Here is a 12,038-nt window from a genome sequence, read left to right as displayed (position 1 = left end):
TTAGAAGTTATTCTTAAATATAAAGGACATTAACATGTCCTGGAGCCCCTGCAAACACTTCTTGGAGGAAGAACCATAGAGCCTTCTATAGTGGTCCTTTTTTATTTAGCACATACGTGGAGAAAACCAGCTCAGGAAGATAACTGTAGAAAAGGGAAGGGGAGAAGTAGTGGGAAAGGCGGGAACTCTTCCCAGGTTTGCAACACTGTCCCAGGAATAAGGCGCGCTTTAGGAGCCTGCTGCAATACTGTCCCTGGAATAAGACGCGTTGTCGGCTCCTTGCAGAGCAAGGCTGCATTAAGAAGCACAGAAAACTTTGCACGTGCCAGAAACTGAAGGAAGGAGCCCATGCAGCACAGCATTCTTGGATGCATTAAGCACTTGGCAGGTTTCTACACTTGCACTCCGACGTGGGTTCATTACTAAAAATCTAAAGTCCTTGGAGCTTTCTCAAGAGGCAGGCTGGGTTTCTCGCAGTGCGCATGTGACCACCCGGACTGCTCAGTAAACCTGACTACAAACCACCTCTCCCGGAATACACCGGGGATCTGATCGCAAACACCCAGTGCAAACAGCCTCCAAGCTAATTCTTCCGTCTTAATCACTAGCCCGATACTCGGACTTTGGGTACAAACAGAACAGAACTAAATAATCCTATCCATTAGTCACCAAGTTCTAGGAGGGGAGAGCAGCGCTCAGAGCCCCCACGCAGGGTAGACTAACTTCGCTTTAGCGTACGTGGGTCGCTGAGTGCTTCGCACTTTCTGCAGCCCTATCTCTCCATCTTTTTCCCCCTGAGGAAGCGAGCGACACCGCTTCATTTGCGGTCTGGGGAACATCGAACATTGCGCGGAGGAATATGTTACAAACATTCCTCCAAGAACTCCCGGTTCTAGAGTGAAGTCTTGCCCCTCCCCACCCTCCAAATCTACTTTCCCGATCCAGTACAGCCCCATCTTCCAATCAAATATTTCGTCCTAGCTGGGAGAAGTCAGTTAAACTGCGATTTGGAGTCTCAGTTTCCCACACAAGCATGCCTATTCTTGCAAACGCTCGCCCTATTTTACTTACGCGCCCCGACCGCCAGTGCGCCCCCGTCAGGTCCCACCGACACCAACCCGAGGTAATGCGAACGCTAATAGAGGGCGTCTAACAGACGCGAGCGCGTACACTTTGAACGTACCCCCTATATAAGGCGCGCAAGTCTCAGTTTCCGCGCCAGATCAACAAGTCCCGGCGTCAGAAGAGCACCCACCGGGCAGTTAGTCCAAGCTCTCGCCACCGACCGTAGCGAAGAATTTGTAGATTCGCTAGGCTTCATCGACAGTACTGCGGACATGCAGCGTGATTTCGGTTGCAGCCCCTCCGACGCCGGCTACCGCAGCCTGGGGGTCCAGGTGGAGGAGGAACAGTATGGTCAGTGCCCAGACGGGGGACAGGTGCTTTGGCAAACTGCAGGAGAGGAACTTCCCTGGGAGGGTCGGGTGGACGGGCCGTGGCGCGGCTATCGCCCTCTTTCTTCCATCTCAATCTCTTGCCTCCTCAGCCCACGCAGCGTGGGCTCCAATGCTCCGGCCTCTTTTTTCCTTTTTTTCCTTTCCCAGATGCGAAGCCAACCTTGACTTCTTTGGTTCTAATGGGAGGGGGGGAGGATACACGGTCCGAACCTGAGCGCGAAGGGGCGGCGGCACACTGCGTTGGCGCGGGTGAGCGGAGCTCCCCGAACGAGGAAAACCAGGAGGGAGGCTTTGGCGGCGGCTTGGAGCCCCCGCAACAGCAGGAGGAGCCGGCCCCCCCGGCCCTGCAGGGGCCACTGGTTGTGGAGAGGAAGCAGCGCCGCTACCGCACCGCGTTCACGCAGCTGCAGCTGCAGGAACTGGAGGGCATTTTCCATCGCACCCAGTACCCCGACGTGTACGCGAGGTAAGTGGCTTGTTCCTCATGCGCGCGCTTCTCCAGGGGCCTCAGAATCTTAGGCTTTCTCCCGGGACCCCTTCCCTCCTCTCTTGAGCCAAAAGCCACTTAGGGGGTTCGAGGGCGCCAGGGTCCGTCCTTGCCCTCAGAGGTTGGGGCACTGAGACAATAGCGGAACTAGGGCGAAGCAAGTAAGGGAGGGCGGGTTGATCCCGCTTTTACCTAAAATTTTGGTATTTTGTTCATCGTGATTTTTTTTTGCGTTAATTTTTGTATTTTTAATATTGCATTAGAATATTCATCGTGATTGCTCCGTTTCTTCGGCATTTAAAATTTTGCGCACGAGGCGAGTTCGCCTCACCTTAGTCCCGGCTCTGCCACGTGGAGCGCTATTTCCTGGCGGCAGAGTTTCGAGCGTTTAAAAAGCCGGCGGCCCAGGAACCCTTGTGGTGGGATCGAGGATCGCAGTAGTGTACGGAGGGGCAGGCCTAAACCCTGGAGGTACTCTGCCTGGTGCAGAACTCCACTTTAAAGGCTTTTGGCGTCTTATTTATTTTCACAGGAAAATAAATAAATAAATAAATAAATCTTTTCCCAAGAAAAGATTTCCAGGGTTGTTCTCTGCTGTTCCACAAACAGAAAAATTGATTGAGTCCTGGTCAACACACACACTACCAGGAACTTTCATATATGTTCCTTTTTTCTATTTTATTTAATAGAGATAAGTTGTCCGTGAGAAAACTCCTTAAAGCAAGCCTCAAGCTGTATTATACAGAAAACTGCACTGGGAGTGGGGATAGAAATAATGTACATGATATATTTCATTTTATCCACAACTCCAAATACTAAACATTTGCAATTTTCCTCCCACAGAGAAGAGATTGCTGGACGTCTGAATTTGACTGAAGCCAGAGTGCAGGTCAGTAAATCTTAAAAGAGCACTTGGTACAGGGAAGCCATTCTAAAACATACTTGAGATTTTGTCCTGGACATTCTGAAGTTGATGTGGTTTTTTTCCATGTTTCACAAATAAGTTTTGAACATTGGGTGCCTTGGGGATGGGAAATGGGATAGGTAAGCTGGGGCTTCTGGAAATTTCCTACTACCAGCGGAAATATGATTTTCTAATGGAAAAAAAAATCAAACACACTGTTTTTCCCAATAAAGTTCTCCTCCTTTTTTTAAAAAATAGAATTTTTTTTTTTGACAGAGAGAGATCACAAGTAGGCAGAGGCAGGCAGAAAGAGAGGGGGAAGCAGGCTCCCTGCTGAGCAGAGAGACAGATCCCAGGACCCCAGGATCATGACCCGAGCTGAAAGCAGAGGCCTCAACCCACTGAGCCACTCAGGCACCCCAGTTCTCCTCCTTTTAACACTGGTATCTTTCAGGAAGGATGTTAGTCCTCCCTAAAGGAATATTTCTATGTAGAATCATGTTGGGGCTCAATCACACGTGGGAAATACACAAATTAATGCACTGAACAGGTAGGTTAAAAGAAGGTTTAACAACACTAAATTACTTGAAATATTTAAAACCAGGTGTAAGCTCTTGGCTAAATGAATAAATTTATAAATATTCAGACATTGGGGTGAAGGAGTTATTCACACGGAAAACACTTGGCATGAATAACTAATATATGTTTAGTAAACTGAAACTGGGGTGGGAGGGTAGCTTTAAAGTCGCAAGTACCTGATCCTACTTCCTACTGCTATTTTTTAAGTGTTTTGTAAAGCAGCATAGAGAGTGACAGCCTTAAATTTTTAATTTTTTGGAAGACTTTGATGTCCGCCTGAAACATTGCTAAAATATTAGGATTATGGTAGTAAAGGGGAAAGGAAAATTGTCTTGAAGAATGGAACCAAAAAAGGGAACCAATTTTAATAAAGTTCCATGGACCTAAAAAGAGGTGAAATTTAGTTACGTATTGTATACATTCAAATATATGCATTGCAAATGTCACACAAATTCAACTTTATGAAGCTACCAAATGTATAAATGAATATTGTCATGAGGAATCTTTTAACACTTTAAGAATTTTTTCCCTTTTTTTGGGTAGTAATACTTTGAAAAGGTGGGTTTTCTGGAATCTGATTATGAGAGTGCTCTCATTTCAGGCCAGATTCTAACTTGCATTAATTTATTTTTTTAAGATTTTATTTATTTATTTGACAGAGGAAAAAGTGCACAAGCATGGGGAGCAGCAAGCAGAAGTAGAGGGAGAAGCAGGCTTCCCTGAAGCAGGGAGTCCAATGTGGGGCTTGATTCCAGGACCCTGGGATCATGACCTGAGCCGAAGGCAGATGCTTTTAACCAACTGAGCCACGCACGCGCCCCACTTGTGTTAATTTAAAACACTTTTCAGGAAGTGATTATTAATTTGTTGGTCATGGGATCAAATAGGTGACTATCTGAGGTCATAGAAAATCATAGTCTCATCAAAGAAATAGGATAAGTTTTCTACTTTCTCAGGCAGGCAAAGTAATCTCAGAGAAAATAAAGAGGTTTGCTGAGTTGCTTTTCCCCCTCCCTGGGTTTATGTAGTCCTCTCAGTGGATTTCTGAAGGGAAAATGAGCCAGAAAATCCAAGTAGGGAAGACTATGCTCTCACATATTTTCAAGCTTTGCAACATGAATTTTCTCCAAGAAACTTTATAAAATATGCTTCCCCCCCAACCTTTTGCAAATATAGGTGATCTCTTTTATGAAACCAGTATTGTGAATATGGACATAACACTGGCCCATAGCAAAATTTGCCAGATGTGGGCTTTATTTAGGTTTAAGGAGATTTCACCACTGATACATTAGAATCTCTCCAAAATAAGTTCTACTACACTGACTTTTTTTCAGAGTGTATTCATCCAGCAAGACCCCAAATCCTAAGATGGGAGAGAGAAAAGGTAGCTGCCCAGAGAGAGAAATGGCCCTTTGTCTCAATTAAAATACTGCGGTTTGGGAACTTCCAAAATGATTAAATACAATATAAACCTGATTAACTAGTATGCCAAGAGGACAGTAAAGTCTGACAACTTTTTCATCTGTTTGTTAATAGTTGGCAAACACTCAGGGAGGAGCCTCTTTTGTGAGCCCTACCTACTCCCACTGTTGTTGAATATCTTTCTTAAATGCATAATTGGACCTTCTGGCCTTAGGAATAAGTGATGGGATTGGAGCCCCCCTAGTTAAGGAGTGGAGCTGGCAGGACCTAAGGTGCCCCGCCCCTGTGGGTCACCGCATCTTCTGTCCAGGATCCTAGAACTAGCTAGAGCTGAATGAGTGGACCTTCTGAGCCCAGGGAGGTTTGGAGGGTAAGGTAGATGGGAGCATGCAAAATTGATAGTCACGACAATGGGGTACCCAGTCTCTTATCTGGGGAGAAAATTTTCAGTTTATTGAATTTGGATTCGGTTAGGTTAAACTTTCCTTAACACTACAGGCTAAAATGGCAAGGCAATGTGAGGGGTTTCAGGAACTCATGTCCCAGCAGTCCCTGGAACCCCATAATCAGGCCTCCTTTGACAAACTTTTTTAATTCTCAACAAGGCTTAGAAGAATGATCCCTTAAACATCACTGAAGGAAACTTTTCTGTCTAAAACTGCAATGTGCTTCTATGGATTAGTAACTTCAGACTGAAAAGGAGTTTTTCGAAAAAGGGGTGGTTCCCATCAGCATGACTTTATGTCAGGCCCACCTTTATACCATGTTCAGCCTCCCCCATAGCCAGCATGACACTTCCCCCAGTGAGGAGGGAGTGGGAGCAGCTGGGCAGCTGATGAGCCAATGTCTCTTTACCCTGTTGCCAGGCATAGGCATTAACGTCAGGGAGCCAGTGCACATTATCACTTAGACTTAACATCCAAAACCTGGGAGGGATAAACATTAAAGAATATTAAAAACAGGAAGAGAGACAAATCAATGTGCCCAAGTCTGGACTAGCCATGACTCACTAAGGATTAGCTGAAGGGAGGTATGTGGTTTGCTTTCCCAGGTTATTTTAGTAATAAGGACATAACTCACCCCCCCCCATTTAAAAGTTCAATGGCAGCATTGCATGTTGTGTATTTTCTATTGTGACATTGACTGTTCAAGTACTAAACCAATCCCTTTCCTCTGATTGAAGGTCTGGTTTCAGAACAGAAGAGCCAAGTGGAGAAGACACCAGAGGGCCCTGTTTAGAAATCTGCCCCCCATTGCTTTGGGCCCTCCTGTGGGGGTGATCTTTGAAGGACCCTATGCTATCCCTGTTCTAGACCCGGGGTGGAGATGTGTTCCTCTGGTGCCTCGGGGGCTCATGCCTCCTGGGCCTCCACCACCACCTGTGTTCCCCGGGCTACCTCTGCCCCCCGGGCCACCCATGCTGCCAATGCCACCTCCACCACTTTTGCCTCCCTTTGCTCTGGCCCCTGTAGGCATGGCATGGGCCCCTGTCATCAATGGTCATTTTGCAGGGCCCATTTTCTGAAGTGTGGTCTTTATGACAATTTTTCCAAAGGTTTTTTTTTCTGCCAGATATAAATTGTGCATAGCACATCAAGTAATTCTTCAAATAGTTGTTAAATGAATTAAATAACTGAACTAAATCAGTGCCTTTTGTTCTTGATAGGGCATGTTGTATTTTCAATAAAGTTGAAAATAAATAACCTATTGGTTTTTAGTGCCTAATGTTATAAATGGGGTATACATGCAAATAACTAAGGGAATGGCATTCCAACAGAATGTCAAAGAGGCCACCTTTCATAACATAATACCCCTGAGTCCTGAGTCACCATCAAGAGGCCATGTACACCACAGTTTTCCAAGTGCCCGTGCTGGTTTATAGGATCAAACAATCTTCCACATGCCCCATCCTCAACAATGCTTATCCCCACCCTGCCCCATTTGGAGCACATCCCTGTGCAAGTTGGGAAGGGGTGAGTCTCTGATGAGAGGGCAGTGTGTTTCCAGGGAGGGCCATGTTCCATTCATGCCAAGAAGCTCAACAGCCACAGACTGTGAGACAAACTTCCTAAGAGGTTACTCACAGGGCCGTTAAGTGAATGTGACATCCAAATTCTGAATTCTGTTTACTGCTCTCCCCATTTTGTGGAAGTGATAGGGAAATAGAATCATTCTGGTTCAGACACAAGAAGGGGCTCCAAGAAGGTCAGAAAGGGGCTCTTCTCTGTTTTCTCATCCCCACCCCCAGACCAAGAAAGCCTATTACTGTAGTTTCCTCACAGCTCAGAGGAAGACAGTCCCACCTTTAGGTATATTTTGTCCCCTTCAACATCCAAGAAATGGTCCCCTGGACAATGTTCTAGAATTAGCACTCACTGAAAAGAGGCACACCTTTGCTTTTTCATGCTGTCTGCATGCAGAGCTGCCAAGGGATGAAAACAAAACCTAAAATGGGAGGGAGAGGAGGAATCCAGGGCCACCCTTCTTAAAACATCACTTTTCAGTAAGGTTTCTGCTTTTGATCAATGTACAGTCATTTTCTGACCACAATCATGCTATGAAATAACTACAGTGACTTAAGGGTATCACAGGGGCACAAGAATTTCCTCTCACAGAAAGTGGGTTGGGGAGGGGGAAACCCCAAAGATGAGTTTCACAGAGGTTATATGTTCCTAGTTTGAAGGGAGGCTTTGTTATCTTGGGAAAGCCTATGATTTTTTGCAGTGTTTTCCAATACTTTTCAATCTTCTCTTCCAATCTGTCACATATGGATGCCAAGCATCAGCAAAACAGTTGTATCTAATTGGGCCTTCTGCAGTGAAGAGGTCATTGGGAGGGAGGAACATCCAGAAATGCCATCAGCATGCCGATTACCATCCTTACTGGCTAGTTTTGAAACAACCATTCTCTCCCATTGTTGACCATTTTCCTTCTCGTTAAACATCAGGTCCCTGAGTGCTTTAAGTCCTCTTGGAAATACAGGGTCTGTACAAATAAATCAAAGTTCCAGGACCACATCTAGCCCTGCCACGCTAAGATTCGAAGTCAAACAGTGAGGACCCAGGACACAAATTCTGCCGCTAACTCTCAAATTCAGTCTGGCACAAACATAGAACATGTTTTCCCTCAGGCTGCCTGAAAAAACCAAAAGCACAAAAGGGAACATCCTTTCCCTTAAGTAGATGGGGTCTTCAAGAATTGTATGTACTATTTTGAAAACTATATCTACTTTGAGGTGCCAGAAGGGGGGTGGGATGTGAGGAAATATGAAAAACATTTCTGTAGATAATAGGTTCCCCCAATGTCGGTTTTAAAAGGGAGAGGTTTTTAAAAATAATCCCACAAAGAGCATTCTTCTTAAGGTGCATTTCAAATATCCCTAAGGTATAGATCAAGAATGAATTTGTTCTAATATAAGGACATTATTTTGATAAAATCTCTAGAAACTAGCTATCAGCCAATATGTTTATCTGAGATAGTCTTTATAGATGGAGGTTTGGGCTGAACTGTAAAAATCACAATTTCAGGAGGAGTACAAGAGGTTTGGCACTTTACAGTAATCATTTTGGATGTGCTCCTTCTAAAGTTGTTTCTTATTGAAGAACATATGACAGGGAGCTTTCACAATAGTAAATTTCATAGTCAAATAAAACAAAATATGAAGTATTTGGTGGGGGGGAATAAAGACTTTCTGATTAAAACTAGATTTATGTGACCTGGATCTTGTTTCAAACAAATCTAGTCAGAACCATCTAAGCTGGAAGTGCCTGAGAAATCAAAATCTCAGCCATCATTGAGACAACAAGTACTTATGAGGAAAAAAAAAAAGGCAAGGAAGAAATGGACTAAAAATAGTTCTTCAGCTGAGCGTACAAGGATTCTCCCTTGAAATAGGTATGAAAAGTGACTTTTTTAAAAAGAGAAGAATTACTGTAAATGTGTAAAAAAATAAAGGAATAGAGTTGACCTGAGTTGTTTTCAAAAGAAATCAGACTTTTGCCCAAATTTTGTTTGTGGGGTGTTATACCTAAAATTGGTCATGCTCTGAACTCATATGGATATACTGTTTTACCACCCAGCCATTCAGTTCCAGTGTGACTCTATGGATTGGTGAAAACCTGAAAGTAAAATAATGGTGTACAATAATAGAGCTATTCCCCCGAAACTCCTGATGGGTAAATTCAACTTCCTCTAATTTGAATCCCAGGGCCTCCTATTGGTGGAGGTGGGGGAGTCAGTACAAAGTTGTACATAAACTAGGGTTCTCAAACCTGGAGTGGAGGGCAAATGATATCATAACATAATCCTCACCCCACACCCTTCTTTCTAAGAATGCTGATCTAGATGATTCTTCTTGGGGGCTTTTCTCATGCTTCCTCCCACTTTCAATACAATAGGATGTCCCAAGAATGAACCCTGGCCTCAGATAGCTCCTCTTCTTCAGAGGCACTGTTTCATTTTCCTTCAGAGTATTTTCACACAAGATCCCATCAGTTTGGCAAGGGAGAAAATCTCGTTTACAATTCCTGCAGTAAAAAGATGGCCATGACAGGGGAACCAGTCCCATCGTGTCACTCCACTTTTTCAAGCAAATTGTCTTTCTTCTGGGGGACACTCCGCTTAAAGGAAGACACTGGTATTCTCCCTGAACTGGAGGGGAATTTCATGGTAACCCAACCCACTCCCCCCCCATTTTACAGATGAGGGAACACAGGCCTTCAGGAGCCATGGCATTGCCTGCCCGAAGTAGCATGCCCAATTCATTCCAGAGAAGGCCAGGCTCCTTGTGGCCATGCCCTCTCCCCGGGACCCAGGATTTCCCAGCTTGCGGGGCGGGCACACACCAACCCAGGTTCAGCTCCTCTCTGCTGTTCACCTCCATCTTCCCAGAACACTTTCCTCCAAGGGGCTACAAACTCAAGGCTCCTCCCCAAGTCTCGGCACCGGGCCATTTTACCTCTAGGAAAAGTAAGCAACTCCCCCTGAAGGCATGCAGGATCCTGGTGTCCACTCTTGAACGCTGAACAGCAGGGGCTTGAGAGAGTGATGCTGTTTGTACCCTCCTCACAAAAGGCCGAGTGAGCTTCTACAACAATAACCCTCATTTCCCCCAATCCTCTTGCAAAGCGGTGCCTGCCAACTGGCAGCACCACACATAAGAAACAGCCAGCTCTGGGCTTGTGATGAATTAACTTTTTTTGTAAAGTAGGCTAATAGTTTGGAAACTGTCATTACGCAATTAGTATTCATTTTGAAATGCTGTTATTTATGCTCTCCCTTGATCAATGTCACACTCTCTCCTTCTCAGATGCCACCGCAATGCTGTGAGGCCAGGGACACAAGGTGCAATGGTATAAATCTACTTTGCAAATGCCCCCGGTGGTCTGTATGCCTCCCCATGCAAAGTGTTAGATCTTAAGGAGACTGTCTGGATTCCCAACATTTACATGCAAATATTTTTAGACCCTAAGAAGACAAAAGGCGCCTTCTGAAAGCACACTCTGTTGTGCTTCACAAACAAGGGGACACAAGTGATTGAAAAGGTGGCATACAGGCAGGGGCAACATAATTGATACACCTGGATCCTTCTGAGGCAGAGGCCCCAACAAAACTAGGAGAACTACAGACTTGGAACACAATTTCTCTCTTCTTGGCCCAAGAATCTTGGCTTGGGGAGAAAACAAGAGGCAGGGTAGGAGCCAATGAATAGTCTCTGACCAGTTCCCCTTGAACAAGGGAGACAAAAAGATGAAGCACAAGAAGTTTTAAAGTCAGGAGTGGATTAGGAACCTGTGGGGACTTGGGGGGAGAAAGAAACCCGAGTTCATGGCTGGGGCCCCAAGATGTCACTGCAGGGTAGGAAGCTGGGTAGTAAGTGGACACTGGCAACTGGGCAATGTCTCTGGGAGTAGCCAGTGGGGCCTAAGGTGGTGGCCCTGGCCAGATGGGCTTTACAAAAAAGAAGAAAGGAGAAACAGAACTCGGGTTGATACACAAATCAGTCCGTAATATCTCCTTCCATAGTCCCCATCACAAGGTAAAGCAGTGGGGCTGCTCTGTGTATTTTCCTCTCATCTCTACTTTCCTTTAACTCAACTGATCACTTTAAGGGGTCTCCCCAGGATTGAAATATTCAAGAGGAAAGAGGGAAAGGGCAGGACAGAGAGGGTGTCCTACTATGTGACCACCCCGACCCAGGTCCTCAGCCCCAGCACCTGAAAAAACACCCAGGATTCTATTTCTTCATATTAACCGGAGGGAACTTCCAAGGATGTCCAGTGAATGCCATGGGCCCACCTACTGTTTCAAAACCTCAACTCCAACAGGGAGTCAGAAAGATACTGCAGGGTGCTAAACTGATTCTTCTGTTAATTTAAGACAGAGACCTAGACTTCAGGCATCCCATGGTCAAGTCTCGCTATCCCTCAGTGAACACATTCTATAGCTTTGTAACTCTGCTTAACACTGTTCTAGAGAGTGGTCAATCCATTCATTCCAAACAGAATGTAAGGAGGCTGGTTACAAGCTGTGATTCTAGCAAGTATGTGGGATGAAAAGATGAAGTCATCTTTACAAGTCATGAGGTAACTTTCAAAGAGTAACAAGCAAAGCCAAGGGTGGAAATCAAGGATCCTTCACCTCACCCTACTCCTCCTTATCATCTCCTCCCCCAGGAAACCCTGAGAATGCTTCAATACACAGGCAAAATTCAAGTGGTATTTTTAATGACTCCATTAATAGCTTCCCCACAGCATTTCAGGGACCTCTGCACAAGTGTAGCTTGTCCTCCTATGTAATTGATAAGTTTTATAATATTATACACTAAAATCTCAATTAAACAAAACCACATCCATAGGGAATTTCAGTTTATCGGGATTGTATATTTATTGCAGGAATAAATCAACTGCCAGGAAAGTCTTTTTCTCCCTCTTTCTCCTTTTGAAAATCTTTTTTTGAATTTTGGGGTTTTTTTTTCCCTGTTGTTTTCATTGTGTCATGCTTTGCATAACCATTCAGAGAAAGTACTAGGGATCTGCACACATTCAGTATAATTGTCTACTAACGTCCTACCAAGGAATTTTGATCTCTGAAATGATGACCCTGAGTCACTACAACCTCACAGTAGAAACCCAGAACCTGTCGTGCTCACTTCTGACCCTACACTTTTGCTTTTGCTGTGCCCTTGCAC

The 12,038-nt window shown here is 44.9% G+C and overlaps 1 protein-coding gene across 1 annotated transcript; it reads left to right on the top strand.

Moving 5' to 3' along the window:
- The first annotated feature begins 1,147 nt into the window (after nt 1–1,147).
- ESX1 (ESX homeobox 1) lies at nt 1,148–6,482 on the top strand. The gene is made up of 4 exons (XM_032331680.1): nt 1,148–1,416; nt 1,605–1,923; nt 2,788–2,833; nt 6,033–6,482. The coding sequence occupies exons 1-4, from the start codon at nt 1,338–1,340 to the stop codon at nt 6,372–6,374; spliced, it is 786 nt and encodes a 261-aa protein (XP_032187571.1). The 5' UTR covers nt 1,148–1,337; the 3' UTR covers nt 6,375–6,482.
- The last annotated feature ends 5,556 nt before the right edge of the window (nt 6,483–12,038 follow it).

Source organism: Mustela erminea, chromosome X, assembly GCF_009829155.1.
Source record: "Mustela erminea isolate mMusErm1 chromosome X, mMusErm1.Pri, whole genome shotgun sequence".
NCBI classification, from domain to species: Eukaryota; Metazoa; Chordata; class Mammalia; order Carnivora; family Mustelidae; genus Mustela; species Mustela erminea.
Note: the sequence above shows the minus strand (reverse complement) of the source record. Positions and strands in the feature narration are given on the sequence as shown.